Source organism: Poecilia reticulata, linkage group LG13 (assembly GCF_000633615.1).
Source record: "Poecilia reticulata strain Guanapo linkage group LG13, Guppy_female_1.0+MT, whole genome shotgun sequence".
Classification (NCBI taxonomy): Eukaryota; Metazoa; Chordata; class Actinopteri; order Cyprinodontiformes; family Poeciliidae; genus Poecilia; species Poecilia reticulata.
In genome coordinates, this window is record NC_024343.1 from 11454012 (window position 1) to 11472416 (window position 18405).

Consider the following 18405-nt stretch of genomic DNA (forward strand, 5'->3'; position numbering starts at 1 on the left):
ACATGAGTATATTATTAGTAATATTAATATTTTAGCATTTGTCCTGTAGGAAGTCGATAAAAAGCATACTGATGACTCGTTCTGACCCGCTTAGTGTTTCATACTGTATTACTTGTTTAATGTGAAGCGTTAGAGATTAGATATCTGCAAAACTTAAGCAAAAGAAAACAAAAACCCTGAAGAGTCAATAAAAGGAAATGTGGGTGCTGGTAGAGACTTTGCACAGTGGTAATGCTGACAAGACAGCAGCTTGTAAATTAATGTTGAGTTTATTACAGATTTGCCTCTTTTCTAAACTAACTAACTGGCAAAACCATTAAGCCCAAAATTATTCATGTACCAGGTAAATTGGTATTCAAAGTAATCTTTTATTCTTGAGCCGCCCAAATTGAATTTTTTTTATTGTGTTTTGAGAAACATTCAATATTCAAAATCAAATAAAAAATGTACTGCTATTTACTACTGGCACTTATTAATGTAATTTCATCTTGTTTGTTGAATTTATTTTGAAATATTTTCCAATTACAATATTTTAAAAGTAAAAAAAAAAGTAAATAGCAAAATAAATTATGTTCAATACCATAATTCTGGTGTTTATTTTGATCGTAATTTGTTTTAATGGCCCGGTAAATGTATGTAGTATTTCATATAAATATTTAATTAATTTACCAATTAAAAACCAACCAATACTCCATAATGTCTGATTTTATACTTTGCTTGTGTGTAGTTGTAAAAGTACAAAGCCAACCTCTAAAAAACAGCTGTTGGAGCGTTTTTTTTTTGTGTAGACATTGGAGATGAACGACACAGAAAAGAGACTCGGGGTGCTGTGACCAGTACCGTTGTCTCACAGAAGGAAGTTTCTACGGGTCAAAATCCGACCCATAATTGTAATCTAAATCCTAAACCTTTATAGTCCTGTAAAGAAAAGCAGAGTTTACTTTAAAAGCTTTCTGGCAGATGTCTCCTCTCAGAGATGTGCTGAAATATCTAGTGAGAGACAGTGGAGCTGACAATTTGGATCAAACTGGGCTTTTCAGGAGGTGGATTTTCTATCTACTGTCTATTCGTACAATCCAAACACATAGATAAGTGTCTGCATTTTTATAGGATTTTAACAGGCAGACAGCATTTTGGTAACATAAGAATCAACATACCTGAAGCGCTGACTTTAGGTCCCTCCACGTGGCCTTTCTTTGTCTCCTCACTGTGAACAGATATTTTAAGACAGAGCTTTGGTGGGTATAATCAAACACTTGTTGAGAAATTATTCAACATTAGAGAAAGCAATAGAGGACAAACAGTTTTGAAAATTTCTGCTATCTGTCGCAGAGAAATAAAGTGTGAATGAATGATTTTCCTTTCTATCCACAAATGCTGTAGCTGCAGCAGGATGAAAATACAAAAGGGAGGGCTGTCCAGCACGTCTCAGGATGTCAACACAAAGCAATAGGGACAAACCAATTACTTTATTCTAATGAAACATTGTCACCGTGAATACGGGAGTGACATAGTAATGAGGAATATAATGGGCATCTGCTGGTGACAATGCCATACCTGATCACTGTGCTTTGAGAAGGAACATCAGAAAAAGCATCCAGGTCTGCCAGGCCCAGGCTAGAAGCGCTGCTTGTCCCATTCCTGCAGTCGGAAGATTAGAAGACAGGTGATGCCACGCTGCAAGTCGAAGCACAGTGACGCGCATTATGTTTCTGTTAGCAGGTGATCAACTTTAGTGACAGCCGTAGCACAACTGGAGGTTCAAGCTGGGAGAGCTGGTGAACTGTGTTTAATTAAACAGCGAGTCCATCTGATTATGGGGATGAGGAGATCTGGAGATAGTTCAGGTGGGTAGGGTGGACAGGCAAGGCTGGCAGCCACGCCCACATGTCACAGCATGGATTAGGGATGAGGTGAAGTTAGAGTAAGCAGGTAAATGGAGAGCTAGCAGGGAGCAGCAGTTGTGGTTGTGCATGGAAAAACCTTGTGTCACTGCTACACTGAGCATTTTCATTTTTCTGTCTTTATCAATATATTTAGAAGCAGTTGCACATGCAACTGCCTTTCAAGGGATTACAATATTATCCAAAAGTTATTTTAGTGATTCAATTCAAAAAGCAACACATTACACAGTAATGTATTTCAACTGTTTATCATCCCTTTTGCTGATTTTGGCTTTTGCAGGTAATGAAAGCCCCAAATTCTGTTTCTTTGTAAAAATAATACTGCACGAGACTAATAAAAAGGATTACTAACGCAGAAATGTAGGAATACTCCTTAAAGCACTTTCCTTAACTATAACAAATAAATTAGTGTATCAGCTGTTTCAGTTTAAGTGTCGTGAATTTTGAGTGAACATTTAAAATGCCGCCAAAAAAGGGGAAAAACCCAGAATGTTAATTAGACATGTTTCCTTTTACTCATTTGGAATGAATCAGGCTAGGAAACACGTAATTTCATCAGATGTTGACTTTACGGATCGCCGCAATAAACAAGACATACAGGTTGCAAGCTAACGTGGACCACACCAAACCCAGCTGTTGTGATGTGGCAGTGAGGTGATCAGTCTGTGGCTCTGTGGAGACGTTAGGGAAGACTACGTTGATTTAATAATGGAATTAAGGTTCATTTGCTTTGTTGGTTCTGGGATCTTTTACCTTCCTTTTGATAATACACCATAGTTTTCTCTGGAAGACTGTGGCGTATGACAGTCCAGGAAAGTGAAAATACAGGGGACCAACACTGATCACTTGAGTGGAAACTTCACACAAGAGCTCAAGCGACTTTTATTCTGAGCACTCTACACCTTGCATTTCAAAAGAAATACAAAACTGACTTTCATCTCTGGTTCAAGGAGTGACTTAGCACAAGGAATGGGGCTGTAGCAGTACAACTCCTGCTTCCGGCTATGTGTCATGTCTCTTGAAACACTGACTCCAGCTGCAGGGCAGTAAATCTCCCTCAACCTCTTCCAGTCTGCTTCACAATACATTCAACTCTGTGGTTGTCACTGTTCTTTCTGCAACTTTTTCTACACATTTTCCTACCACTTAACATTCCATCAATGTGCTCCGAAACAGCAAGTGAAGAGCTAACTTTTTTAACAATGGTGTTTTGAGGCTTAGCCTCCAATTAATGTCTGCTGGACAAAAAGCAAGTTAACAATCTTCCCCACTATTGTGTGCTAACAATAGCATCACTTGACATTTCTGTAGGTAATAGTAGGTGATTTCAAAATCCCCTCCTATCGGTCTAATATTTGGAGAAACAGAATTTTTAGAAACTATAAATTCACATAAAAAAAAAAACATCTCAAAGAATGTAATTGTAATGAACCTATAGAATAAATGTCACTTTTTAAACTATATTGCTTCAAAAAATTATTTTCTGTGATTTTCAAATGTATGTGGATGGACCTGCTTAAAAACGCAAAAGAAAACCATTTCGTATTCTTTTTTTTAATATATATAAAAATATATATATTGGCTATTATTGTGGCACATCTTTTGTTTCAGGCAGAACAGGTTATATTCCACTCTGAACTCATCTGAAATTTTAATTGTATTCCAGGGAGTTGTGATATTACCTTACTGGAGGCAGTTTGGTTTGGAGTGTCGATACGTTCTAGCACTACGTGGACTTTATGAGCTCCTAGCTAAACTCGGCGTTAGCAGGTGTGGGTACAGCACCAGCAGCAGGAAGTCAGTTGGGATTGGCACGAGAGTCGGTGTCAGAAGCAATGGGCCAATGAGAGTGGAGTGAGGGTGGGAACAGCAGTAGCAGCGTTTGGAGCGGTATCGAGGAGCAATGGTTACTGACCCCTCACTCAGCTGGATAAAACTACTGGTCTCCTCGTGGGAGTCATCTTCAGGGGTTATATGAGACCAGCTCCCCATGCTCTCTTCACTGCTAGCACTCATTGAACGCTTGTCCCTCTTCACTACTGCAGCCACCGCCACAGCTGGTCTGTCCCTCTCACTGCTGGGGGAGAGCAAACCGCAACATGGTGGGAGTGACCAGCAACTGAGTGAGCACAATGACCGCTGCAAAGCCTTTAGAAACTCTGGGTGATGTTCTCAAATGTCTGTGTTCACAGTTTGTGCACCTAAAATCTCAAAACTGCATAGCATTTTAACAAGCCAGTGGGTTTATTTAGACTGTTATACATAGCCTTATTAGAAATAGAAAGCCTTTACAAAATAAAACTACAATGTGCTACATTAATGCATAGCTAATTTATTTCCATATCTTCCATGCATCAGCACACATCATTTCTCGTGGGCACTTCTGGGTGATTTTTATTTTTTTTAACCTTCTTTAGTTGTTTGCAAACTTATTAAATTAAGCCATCATTAGATGCTTGAAAGCTGCCATCCTCAACAATTCTTGAGGGAAATCAGATTTAATTGAACAGGCGAGTGATTGAGTTCCCCTTTGACAAAAGGGAATAACAGTTGCACTCCACTTGCTTCAGGATTACATGTATTGTGAAGTGAACGGAAGCATGTCTCATGGCTCTCTAGAGACCGAACACTGTCAGCTTTTTGTTTACTGTTGAGCATTGCTCATTTTGAGGATATAATCGTCACTGAAACACACAAGTTCACACTTCTGTGTGTAGACAATTGGCAAAATACTTATTTGAATTTCATTTTAAATATTTTAAAACAGACATTGGAGAAAAAAAAATTATTAGAGATAATTCTACTTGAGGCTTATTTTTTTTTATCTGGAATGCATCATGTTTGCTACGAGAGTTTCAGTGTTGTCTTGTTTCAAAAGACGCCTAGATAAAGACTCATCACCAAGGCCGTTCTCGTGAAACTGAACAACTCTCAACATCTAGACGCAAAAAATCCAGATAGTCTCCATGGTAATTGGCCCTATGCTATGCAAAAAAAATACTTTAAAAGTCATCTGACATAAAATATAATGCAAGAAATAATTCTATAAAATTTCTGATTTCAAAAATATAACTGTTTATTGAATGTTTTCAACAAAAGAAACCATTTTCTCCAAAAAAAACATCAACTTTAACTTTTTGTGCACTGTACTTAATCTGCTTTAGCATCATTTAAGTCATGTAAGTCATTTAAGTCTAAATACACAGGAAAGAAATAGATTTAATGTGATCACATTAAATCACATCACATTAAATCTATTTCTTTCCTGTGTATTTAGCCTTTATATAAAGAAACTGCAAAAAATTATATATTTAGAAAACATATACTATTGCATATAATTTACATCTTTGCTATTTTATAAATAGTTTTGAAACTATTTTGATCTAGATTCTATTTCAAGAAGAATTTATGGTCATACATATTTCTTTTTAACTGTTCACGTAGTTTACAATATCTGCACATTTAAATATCATTTTTAAAAGGTGTTTCAGTCTTTGCTTGACAAATATGTTTTCTAATTAATATTTAGCTCTTAAGAGTAGCCACTAATGATAATAATTAAGTAGTTAATATCATAATCTTGCTTTACTAGTTTACTTTAGATGTGTAGGAATATTAACGCACAAAACCTCCTTGATCCTTCTGTGTATTTATCAGTGCTTATGTGCATTTGTGTTCTGACTTCAATGTGGTAACCAAGAGTGATCCTTATTACAGGGAGTTCAGCTGGATAAAAGAGAGAAGACACTGCAAAAAGCCTTCTGCACACTGTGCATCACCCAGACATGATGAGTCACAGCCTAGTCAAAGGTTTGTCAAACCACACATTCTTTTAAAATTGATCCGTTTTGTATGTCAATAGTCCCCCTTTGTGCCAGCCAGACTTTGATTAAACTCTAAGAATAGCTTTGATGTCATCTATTACTTCTTCAGGGATATTGTGTGTCCAGCTTTAATGTTTATTTTAAAAATACCCATGTGATCCTCGCTAACTCTTTACATCCTTTCATGTCTTGACAAAGACAATTCTGTTTTGGATCAATAAACAATATCTCTTTTTTTAACAATAGCTCTGACTCTCCTACAGGATTATGAGTGGTGTAATAATACCTGCTGCTGCTGGCAAAAGGCATCTCCATTCGCATGACATCAACAGACGTTTCCTGGGGTCCTGTTCCTGTCCTTTCAGGCTTTGAAAGAGTCTCTTCAACCCTTTGATCTCCCTCAATGTGGATGAGTGGCACATCTCTTGGACCCCTGGTGCAAGACGTAGTGCTATCACAGCTTCCAGACCCCATGGCAGACCCAGCTTGCTCCTGGCTGGTTCTGCTTCGACTGCATGCCAGATGAGACTGTTTAAAGCCTCGTCTCCTCTCAACAACGGGTGTGTGCGGCTGCGTGTGTGACCCAGCCGTTATCCCAGCTACATCTTGCTGTCCTCCAAGTGCAGACTTACCAATATCCACAATGTCAGCTGCCAATCGATTGGCAAATTGCTGCACATGAGGCTGGGAGTCTCCTGCAGCCTCCAACTCAATACTGTCCTCTGGATCAGCAATGATTTTGTTCTTTCTCATTAAGGACTCAATGGAGCTTGACCAGGTCTCATGGATCAGCATGTCCGTAATCTGATCAGTCTTGCCCCTTTGGTAGAGGCAGGAGTCTGACTTACACAATCCTGTTGCTGATACTGAGTTGGTTGGATAGATATTTAGAGTGTCTCCATATACATTGCGGGCAAATCCATCAAAAGATTTGGCTTTTATGGGAGAGTTGACCGTCAACCGCGAGTCCGAGGACCGCCGGTCTGGGACAGAAGACTGCCGTATACAGAAGGGTGTCCTCGGAGTAGGAGGGTAAAGACTGTTGCTCCATTCTTTAGTTTTGGCAATGCCACATTCTTTGTTCTCCTTGTCCATGTCCCGGAGCATGAAGCGGTAGAATTCCTCTGTGATGCTTTCCGTGCTAGACTGCTTAGATAAACAGGAGGAGGCTCTGACATTAAGGTGACCATTTTTCTTTGTTGCAGCCTGCTGCACAGCTGCTGCCAGGATGGTGCTGGCATTCTTCCCTGCATAGTAATCCAGCAGAAGGTCAAAACCTCTGCCCTCAGTCTCCATTTGGTTTACCATGAACCGTGAGAACTCATCTGTGATGCTCTCGCAGCTGGACTGCTTAGAAATGGAGCTGCCACGACTCAAGTTCTGACCCAACCGACTGCCAGGGCCCAGGGTGTTCGGGGCACCTGATGGGTCTGTGTCTTCTTCTGGAATGCTCTCATAACTGGACGCCTTTCCACGACTCCACTTTTCACACTGTAATCTGCTGCGCTGCTGGCCTGACTTGGAGGTGTCCACCACGTTGAGTTCAGGGCAATTCATGATTCTAGCTGTGACTTCTGAGGCAAAGAGGGCAAATGGGTCTTGCGGTTCATCTAGGTTGACAGATTCATCCACCACCCGGTTTACTAGTCTCTCCATTAGTTCTGGTTGCTCCTCTGTTTTTCTTTTAATCTCACTGAGTCGAGGTGCCCGGTGTTTTCTAGAGGCCACATTGCTGCTTTGAGACTCCTTCCTCCTTAAAACTGTCCGGCAAGTTGGCATCAAGTAGGTCTCTGTTACTTCAGTGGATGTCCCATTAAGGGCACAAAACCAAGGCTGTTTTCCTGTGGAGTTTTCAAGACAAATGGCTGCCAGTTCTGTAGCCATTGACACCACTGTGGCGGCTAAATCCTCGGCATAACAAGTTATAGGTGCCTTAGAGTCAGAGTCCATTCTTAATGAGAGAAGGGAACTGCAGGAGTTGAGGGAGGACTGTGAGACGAGAGATGTTTGTTTGCTGTCACTGCCCATCATTATTCGACCCCTCCTCTCTGTGCTGTGAGATGGTATTTCACCTAAGGCTTCTCTGATGCCACCATTGTTCTGCTGCTGATCAGGCAAATCTCTAGGTTTAGGCTGACTTTGTCTGCGTTGAGATTGCAGCTGTTGTTCTTTGAAGTGTGGTGTAGTGGAAGAAGCCACTACATCTCCTTCTTCAGGGACATATTTTTGCTTCAGTCCTGGGACCATGGAAAACCTCTCTGTGCAGTGGAACAGGTTCTCACTGTTAGTGGAGTGACTCATGCCAACCAAGCTCTTCAGCTGGCTTAATGGATCCTGGCTTTCCTTTGCAGTGTCAGGTTTTAGAGGACAAATGTCAATCTTCTGCGCTTCCTCTGACCCTTGGTCACCTTCAGAAATATGACTGATCTTCTTTTGGGTCAAGCAGAGAATGTCAAATAGCAAGTTGTTTACGCTGTCCTGAAGAAAGACCTGGAGGCTGGGGGCATCTTTCCCAGCACCCTCCAGTTCCTTTTTCTTTTTGGCCTTCTCTAAAGCATGTTTGAATAGGCTGTCAGCAACCTCATTTATTAGGTCGTCCACCCCACTCTCATCCATGCAGCACTTTTTGGGACACGTAATGCCATCCACTATCTTGTTATGTGTTCTTTCCAGCAAGTGTGCCACACTCTTGTAGCCTTGTGGTTGAGTCAGGACCTCTGCTGCTTCCCTGTGCAAAACCTCAGCAATGTTAGCTCTGAATGCTTCCACGCTTGTTCCTGCTGCCACACTGCAGTGCAGAGGGAAGGCTGTGGAAGCCTTGGCTGCAGACATCAGACCGTGGGAGGCTGTGTAGACCTCAGAGGAATCTACATCAGAGTCACCATCTCCAACTGAGTCCTCTGTTAACTCCACAGCTGCTATCACTCCAGCTACTTGTGCCATGCCACACATAGCTGAGGACACAGAATAGTCACTTCTCTCCTTTACTTCCTGCAGCTCCTCCTCTGTTACCTCCTCTGAAGCAGATTCAAGAGTAAGCTTTTCAGTCAGTTGTGGGGAAGAAATGGTGCCAATAATACTGGCTGCACAGGCCAAAGCCATTTCAACATTTTTGTGTCCGCTGCCGTGTTGAGAAGTTGGAGCCTGCGACTCAGGCATTTCCTCTGCCTTGGCAGGAATATTGTGATCATGCATGTGCGATGGTTGTGTCTCTGACCATTCTGCTGCTCCATCCGAATTGTCTGGGCTCTGAACTATTACAATTTTGGGTAGTTCAAAAGAGCAGGTCCGTTGTTGTGAAGGCTGCTCGGTCTTTGAAGATCTGTTGGAAGGACAACTAGAGAGGGACACACTGATTGCTGCCTCGGGGACAAAGGAAGTTTCATCTTGAGAGAGTCGTATGAAGGCATCTTGCAACACCGACTCAGCTAGATTGGTTGCGTAGTGGCCAGCAGATTCTTTTGTATAAACACTCGCACTTGGAAGTCCCTCCCTTTTCACTTCACTATCGTCTTGGCTGTGATGACGAGCAAGCTGTCCCCTGTGACACGAATGTCTGACACAGTGATTCTGTGCGGCCTCGACTGAGCTGTTCCTCATGTCACCACTCACTGGTTCTGCGAGGAGACGGGGGAAAACACAGAAAAACAGGCAATGAAGAATGATCAGAATTCAACTCTGAGTTTCTGCAAGCTAAGACTAGAATGATATTAACCCATATATAAATATATATATATATATATATATATATATATATCTAGTGTGTATATATATATATTCCCTCAGAAGAAGTGTGTCCCATTTTGTTTTTTAGCTTTAAGCAGAATTTCACACTCTTTTCTCTATATTTACCGATCCTGGTTGTAAAAAAAAAGTGTCAAACTCCGACACTCTGCTTAACAAATCTTACCATTTCTTAAGCCATCATCTTCACTATCGTCTCCAAGGTGTTCTGATGCCGTCTGGAAGTCCTCCTCAATTGACGAGATTGAACGATTGGTGTCATCATCAACCTTGTGTCCAGCAGTTTGGCCGTGCTGCAGCTGTTGCTCCTTCCCCCACTGCATACCAATCAGAAATTTGTTGATCTCAAAGATGATGCTGGCAGGAGGGGTCGAGTGCCTCTTCCCTGAACATGGAAGCAAGCACACACCTGTGCGCTGCCCACCCTGAAAGAAGAAAACCATCTAGAATATTGACATATAAATTTGACATGCCTGCATGCACACTGGGAGCAAAGTTAAGTAAAACTCTTAAGTCATACATAAAACCAAAAGCATCTGTGCCCATTTCCTGACTTTTTTTTTAAAAGCAAACTAATATAAATTATTTAAAAGTTCCTTATTAGGAACAAAAGTTATACTGAACTTCAAAGTACAATTCATTTCAAAGATTTCTTAAACCTTCCTTTCTATTTCTGATCAAACCTGGGGCTTCTGGGTAATGCATAGGTGGGCACGGTAGTTAATATTTGCAACAATCACAGCTATGACTGATTTTCAGATTATAACTTGAACTCAATTCAAACTCATTCCTCAAGTGCTTTTGGTAATCAAGTCTAAATATTATTTTCACTGGCTCCTGTTTCTTGTGATTAACTGGATATTTAGAGTAATAATGTGAATTCAAGCTGAACTCACTGAGAACAACCATGTGTTTTTGAAAGAGCCACTTCGTCTTTGATTTTAGTGCAAAACATTACAACAAATTATTGTTATGTTACTGCTTCCAACGCTAATATTTAGCACCTTGGGCGTTATGATTTGTTTTAATGACTCAAAACCTCTGTTCTAGTGTGAGTCTGTACAGCAGTTTGAATATCTTAGTGGCTTGCAATCTGTATAGTTATGAGTAGATATTACAAATACGACCAAACAAATATTACATTCCAAACAGTTCTTTGCAGTATTGTTAATTCACATTTAAAAATCCAAGTAAACACTTTGTCTTTTTATAGTTAGGATGTTGATTAGCCTCCATAAAAAGTATTTTTTCCCCAATTGAATGTGGAGAAGTTAGAGTTTTGTGTGGAATTAATTTTAAGTGATGCTGAGTTCAGTATTTTTTGTATTGAACCATTGGTCTAGATCCTATAAAGGGTCAGGGCTCTGGGGTCATAAATTCCACGGTTCTGGCCTAAGCTGCTGTCCGACCAGTCATGCATAGACCGGCTAGAAAAAGAACGACAAAGTGAGTCCTAGTAAAAGAAGGAGAGTAAAGCACATTTTAAATGTGCTTTACTCTCTGTTTACTTTCTTAGTGAATTTGTTTTGCTTTACATCACTTTATGTGAAAAATAATCAAGACAAAACTGTGTTTTACAGTAAATTAACCTTGTTTGGCAGTGAAGGTCTATAGTAGTCAAGAAGCTACAGCAAGTATAACTACCACAAAATGTTTGGATCTAATCACAATACATTGTTGCATAATAGAACAATTTGTACACTTTACAGTCCAGTTATTTCAAAGGATGAAGAAAATTTGCAAGACATGAAGCCTACTGCCCACTTACCTGCAGGGGGGAGTGTGGGTGTGTTTGGCACATTTCTGACGTTTCCAGGCCACCAAGCAGTAGGATCTCATTTTCCTTGGGCTGGTGGATGGTCAGTAATTCAACAAGCTTTGGCAGGTCTGGAGACACTAATGCCAATTTCTGCAAGACACATGCCAACCACAGAGACAATACTTAATGATGGAAAAAGACTCTCATGAAGATTCAAACTGAATGCAATATGCTTTATGTGGATCCAGGGCAAGTCCATGTAATTACAGGTTCCCTCCTGTGATAAGTCCTGAACCGCAAGGAATTTTTATTGATCGCCCACTACCAGCTGCAAAAAAATATGCATATTATCTAACAAATAAACCCTGTAATTTTGGGTAACGGTCTTGAATCCATGGCAACGGAAGCGAGATGCTTATGTGGAATACAATGAACGGTGATATAAAGTGGGCAGGAAATATAACAGAAAGTTAGAACAACAGGAGGGATGAGAGTGCAAATGAGCAAGGAGTTGACTCACCTTGTTGTTTTTATCATCTCGACAATTTGTTTTTTGAGGGTCCAGATTCACAAAACAGATCTGAGGGAAAGACAGATAAAGACACGACATCAGAGAAAAACTAAGACAGAGGCAGATCTGCCAAAAACCCAATGCACTGCTTCTTCAAAAGGACATTTCAATGACCCAAATCCTTCCAACCTTCCACAAAGACACCCTTGCAATGTTGATTTAAAGGGCCAGCAGCTGTCTGCTTTTCCTGGGTAACAATAGATCGGGCAGTGTCTCTCCAGGGCTTCCATCCTTCACCTTGACTTCAACTCCCTACTTCCTCCCACCTCACACACCTTTGCCTCAGGCTGCAAGTTTAATAGTGTGTAATAGAGTCTTCATGTCAGCGTTGGGAGTTGGGGACTCTTAACAGACGCTGTTTGAATTAGTAGCAAACTCTTTTGTGAGTTGGGGTGGCCACAATGAAATAAAGAAAGAGCAGCTCCGACTGCATATAAGGACGGTGTGGAGGTGATTCAGCATGTATGTGCAAAGTGCTGTGACACACTGACAAAAGAAAGATATTGATGTCTCAGTCACATACGCATCGGACATTTCCAAGTGCTTGGCTGTCATTGCAGATCAAGCCTGATCCTACTAAGGCTAACGACTTACTGTTGCTTTTTTACTTCAGGATTTCTATACTGGCTATATCTATTGTTGCCTTTCTACATTTTCCTATGAATAAACCTCCTATAAATAAACATAGACTGAAATTATTTGACATGTAGCTAAGAAGAGCTAGAGTCACCCAAGGGAGCTTTGAACAGCACTTGTGAGATATACTATTTTTTACATCCTTTTCATTTTGTTTTACATATGTTTTTTTGCTATATTACTTGAGACATTTCCCCTGAAGGTTGTGTCATGATGCCACAGAAGATCACATGTCGAGGTCTGTGTACTTTATATTCTATAATTTTTTAATATTATATCACATCATGCTAACTTTCAATCTATATTGTAAAATCCATTACAAGAACAAAAGGTGGAGCAACACACCTGGTTCACAAAAACAGGGAATATGGATAGGTGATTAACTTAAAATGTTATTATTAAAGGGTAGGGCTGCACAGTTTTAGAAAAACATGACAATGTGATATTATTGTTATATTTCCTGATATGTTAATGAGATAAACCATCAATACATTATAATTTTCTTTATCATGTTTATGTTTTCAACACTTATCCAGAGGTTTAACATCTAGACCATTAAGGTCTAGACAATATATGGACATTACAGGCAGTAAAAGTCTATGCAACTGGCCAAATATGTTACTGGCCAGCAGAGTTTGTGTACATGGTCCCAAAACTGTTTTTCCACTTCAAGTGGAAAAATAGTCATGGTAACAGCCTCATTCCCACTGTTAGTTTTAGTGGTTTGTATCATTCATCAATTTAGAAGTCATCACAGGATGACAAATTCTTATTACAATACATTTTTCTAATAATAACTGATACAATAGTTATAATTTTCTTCTAGACAATGCAGAACAAATTGAAGTTTTCAGTCTTTTCAGAAAATCAAGAATTCTAAGTTTTGTTTTCATACATAGGTGTGAAAAGTTACAATCACAATCTGTTTCAAAGACCGCTGCACCAAATGCAGAATCTATAATCCTCAATCCAGTTGTCCCAGGCTCGAGTCCCAGCTCTAGACCTTTAATTGCATGTCTCTCTCGCTGGCCTTCTATTGTCCAGTTATTAATGAATAAAGACCACTAGTGTCACAAAAATCCTTAAAAAAAAAAACAAAATTAAGACTATCTCATCAGCATAGAATAGTTCAAGCAAAGTTTGATCAATTTGTTTTTCTCAGTCTGTGGCGCCACTAACTCCAAGAAAGGCTTGAAAAGGGCTTGTTTGTGTTTTTACAAATTCAATCAATGTCTCTGCTCAGTGGAGAGTGATCCAGTTCAGGTTTTAATCGTTCAAGTTTCTTAGTCTTCCCTCCCGCTCTTTTGTCTAGTCCTGATAGGAAGCCCTGAACTGGATGTCAACATTGGCAACGTTTTCCTACCGTGGTCACAGTGATTACAGATCAGCTGTATCTTGGCTGTCACTCCGTCTTTTTTTATACCGAGACCCCAAAATGCTGTCACGAGAAAATATTTGAAGTGTGGAAGGCTTCCTCAAAGCTTTCATTGACAAATGTTCTCGGCTCTTACATCTCTCTTGGTTAACTTGGTCAGCACATCAGAGCGACTCCAGAACTACCTCTTTTCTCATGTCAAAAAAGGTTTTAAACATAGGTGCACTAGTAAGAGAGCAGGCATCCCGTAAAAACAGACCGTTAGTCCTCAGGAAGTTTTGATTCTCAACATTGGGACCTGTGTTGCCCTTTTTTCCATGTACGTTTTTTTTTTTTTGTCTGAGAGAGAAATAAATGCCACTAAATATTTGGGAAATTCAGCAAAGCAATAAAACGGTACTGAGGTCTCAAAGACCTTGCATCCACTTCACCAAGCAAAGACACAGGCTGACAAGAATATCATGAAAATACTGCGAGTAAATGTGCCACAACATTTCACTACACCCCTACTAAGAGTATAAAGATCAGTGCAGTGTTAGGAGTTATTTATCAGAATGGAGGTGACATCCAGACTCTCTTTTCATGTATCCTTTTCATGTAAAGCAACATAAATAATCCCTATATTTCGGAAAAATCACAGGAAACCAATGTCTCCGATGTCTCAGCCTATAACTGGGATCCTCTCTATTCAAACCTTTCCACAACTATCAAGGACAATTTGATGGCAGCTGGTTCCTGAAAATTGACTCAGTCATGTATATAGGAAGTCATTCCCACCTAACAACCCACGAATGCCTGTCTGTCTCACCATGAAAACATTGAGATGTTTTTTTTTTGGTCCTATGCCCTTTATTGAGTGCATGTGTCACCTCTGGCCTTTATCCAAACACACATTTTGTTACCTCCTACTCACAAAAATAATAATAGCAATCGACTCACTGAGCAGTAAAAATAGTTTTGTGCACTTGCTCTCCATTGTTCGTGTCAGATTGCTGAGCACGATGAGGACCTTTTTGTCAGCATAGCCTTTAAATGTCAACGACGTACAAACAGCAGCTGAGATTAATTCACAAAATTTACTACAAACAAAGACCAGCACCTGGCTTTACCATTTACTCAAAGGGAAAGGCGTAGGCTATAATAAATGTAATACATATACAGAAAACAGTCTTAAAAGTTTCTACTTGCATTCTAAATAAGTCTTTTACGATGCATAAGCAGGATGGTTGTTCAGAAGCACCTCAGCAGTTTTTACATGTCCTGATACTGGAAATCCTCCAAGAGAAAGCAGTGACAACACCTCCTCCTGCCTGCCAACACGCTGCCTGCGCACAACATGCAGGCAAAGCAAATTGAGTGATCCCTCTGACCTTGAGAAGGGTTGAAGCAATTTAACCCCATCAGACGGTGAGAGTCGAGAGGCAGCTGTTCTAAATTTGGGAGGCGGACAACTATCCAGGCATTTGATGGCAACACAAAACTGAGGACACGCTCCGATTCCATCGGTTTTTCAAAGACATTAGACAATGAACACATGCATGACCCCGCCGCAGCTGAAGGTCTGACCACGTAGACATCAGCTGGGAAAGATAAAGCGTGGGCAGAAAACAAATATTTGTCTGGTGATAAAGATGTAGCGATGGGGGGTGATGACCAATCGCACTAGAAATCACAATGGTCAGAGTGAACATAGAAACTGTTTTGTGGTGAGGTAGTGTTTGTGTATGCCGCTCTGCTTTCATGGTGTAAAATGTGGAACCTTAACAAACAAACCCAGGAAGACTTAAATGTAGAAATTGGGAAATAAGGAAATGCACAAGTTGTCTGTTTCTGTGAGTTCAATATACTGACATGGGTAAATTCATAAAACCTCAATTTTATTTCAAGTCTATTATTTAAGAGGAAAATAAATGTTAAGAAATAAATATTTATAACAAATTATTTTTAATGTTATGTTTTTGCCCCAATTAGTAAAACTCTGGAATACTTTCTTAAGTTGATCAATGTGTTTAGGGTCTTTTAATTAGAAATCCCTCAGTTCCTGTTTCCTTGGGGTATAAATATGACCAGGCCGAGAAGCCAATTTATCTTAGTAAGTTATTAATTGAGTACTTTTTATTTGTAATGTACTTTTCCCAGATGAAATAGCAGAGTGTGCAAACAGTACACTTTAAGACGGGAAAGGTAGATGTTATCGTTCAAGTAAGACAGGTTTGTTCTGATCTTATTCAGTCAGAAAATGGCTTTAAGGAAATAGTTTCTTCCCACATCTGCAGCCAGAGCAATACAAAAAGTCTGAAACTACTCTAATTGGGACACACCAGTCTGGATAAGAACCCAAGTTTATTTTATCACCACCCACACTGGGAAGAATAGTAAAGGAGACAGAAAAAAGACTCCACAGATCAATGTTAGAAAACTGCAGCACTGTTAAATTATGCTACTTCAATAAACTAGAAAGGTGTTTCAAGCCTTTCCATTCCAACTGCATCATAACTGAACCTCTTCAAATCAAATTTTCATGAGTTTGAAAATTTACTCGGCACTTTCTATCCTCCTAGAAGCAAACTATGACGAGAACTCCTGAGCTATTTCAGAGCAAGCTTACAAGACAGTTAACCCTTGTGTGTGTGAGGACTGAGGCAAACGTAGAGGACTGTGGAAAATGATACAAGTTTTATGTGTGTGGGGTCGGTTGGACCCCATTTCTAAACACATGGGTTAAACAGGACATGATATTCAGCAACCTGAATAAAAAGTCATTTTATGTGGCTCAAACTTAAAAAACAAACAAAGAGAGAGACAGTTGTTGAATACATAAAGACAGAAACAGATGTATCATCTAGAGCAGGGGTCTCCAACTCCAGTCCTCGAGGCTTAGATGTGTCCTCTTCACCACACCTGAGTCAAATAATCAGGTCATTAGCAAGACTTTCAAAACCTTGACTGCATACAGAGCAGCCATTTGATTCAGGTGTGTTGGACCAGGGACACATCTAAGAGATGCAGGACTACAGTTCTCAAGGACTGGCGTTGACGATCGCAGATCTAGTGGAAAAGAGCATGACGTCACAGCAGCTGTAGCTCAGTCAATGTCTCCCTACAGGAAGGTGTCACATCTAAACAGAGCACCAGACGGAAGAGAAAAAATCCCATAGAGAGAACGAAAAGTTAAAAGGTGAATCACCAGCAGATAAAGTAAAACTGGAGAGTAGCAGGAAGAATGTACTACTAGAAGAGTAAATATATCCTCCAGCAGCCTTTAGCAGCATAGCTATAGAGATAGCTAATGATAACCTTAGCCACTGACTACAAGCTTTACCACAAGGAAATCTAAAAAGTAGACAGGACGTCTGCCTCATGGATAAAAAAAACAAAACAAAACTGGGAGCTGGTTCCAAATAGAAGAGCCTGATAACTAAAAGTTGTGTTGGAAACACCTAATAGATACAGCCGAGAACTCCGTCCTTCCAGGGATAGAATATGACACCCCTGATTTAGCACCTTTTCTCAACACACTGAAGCCCTCGATGACTCCCAGACAGCTTTGGGGAACATTCCATTTTTATCTGTTTGAGGTAAAATAGATTTTTTAGAAAGCACGCACAGATTTGTGCACCTGTTCAAGGTGAATGTTCTCTGCTATTTCATGTAAAACCATTGTTTGCGTAAAACATTTGACCTCTGACAGGTCAAAGATCCAGGTTAAGCTGGAGATGTGATTGTTTTCTGGCTCCATGAGCTCCCTGACTCATGCAAATCTACAATGTGCTCAGCACTACAGCAAACAGTCAAGTGAAACTTGACCTGACCACAAGTGCTAATAAGCCACTAAAATGAAACCAAGCAGAAAAAACTAAGAAGCTTTGGAGGTTGTAAAAAAAATACTTTAACTTTGCAATCAGCAAAAACATAATTTCTGGTTTTGGCTCTTTTTCTTTCCAAGTAACATGAAGATGTTTTCTTTCTAAAGATAAAGAGAAAAAAATAGCACATACATAGCACATCTTCCACACACTTTCAAATGCTTTAAAATGCATTTGCTAAAATCATTCCATTTCATTTGCACGGGAGGTGAAATATTTAACTTGCTTTATGTTGGTGGAAAAAAAAAGTACTAGTAAAAGATGTAAAGCTGGAGTAGCAAACAATCTGTTATTTTGCAAACTGTAGCAGCACTTTGAAGTCTGCACAGCAGAGTTCAGCAGGCTGACATCAAGAAACTGAATATTGTGATGAAAAGCTTCGCAATATATTTGAAACTGAATTGCAAAACATACCAAGTCCTAGCTACTCATGCTGAACCTTCAATAAAATCTAGAGAGAACTTTGGTCTGAGAAGCTGCCAGGAGGCCAACGGTAACTCTGGTGGAGCTCCACAACTCTCGTTTATGTGTCAAAAATAAAGCCACACACAAAAAACAATGGGGTTCGTTTTCTTTCAAAATGTTACAAATAAAACATATTTCTAAAAACTGTCTTCAAGACATTGCACCAGTGGTGGAGAAAGTACTCAAAAAATGTACTTAAGTAAAAGTACAAATACACAGACACAAATGTACTCAAGTAAAAGTAAAACTACCACATTAGCA

The 18405-nt window shown here is 39.9% G+C and overlaps 1 protein-coding gene across 4 annotated transcripts in view; it reads right to left on the reverse strand.

The window, feature by feature from the left end:
- sphkap (SPHK1 interactor, AKAP domain containing) overlaps positions 1–18405 on the reverse strand; it is a 119823-nt gene that overhangs the window by 1812 nt on the left and 99606 nt on the right. For 2 of the 4 annotated variants that reach the window (XM_008425398.2, XM_008425399.2), the window contains 7 exons: positions 11752–11811; positions 11241–11381; positions 9639–9897; positions 6015–9345; positions 3820–3981; positions 1558–1641; positions 1158–1207 (listed from right to left, as the gene is read on the reverse strand). In XM_008425398.2, coding sequence (XP_008423620.1) covers positions 1158–1207; positions 1558–1641; positions 3820–3981; positions 6015–9345; positions 9639–9897; positions 11241–11381; positions 11752–11811 — 4087 coding nt within the window. The remainder of the gene's footprint in view (positions 1–1157; positions 1208–1557; positions 1642–3819; positions 3982–6014; positions 9346–9638; positions 9898–11240; positions 11382–11751; positions 11812–18405) is intronic. The other 2 variants (XM_008425400.2, XM_008425401.2) reach the window with 2 other exon arrangements.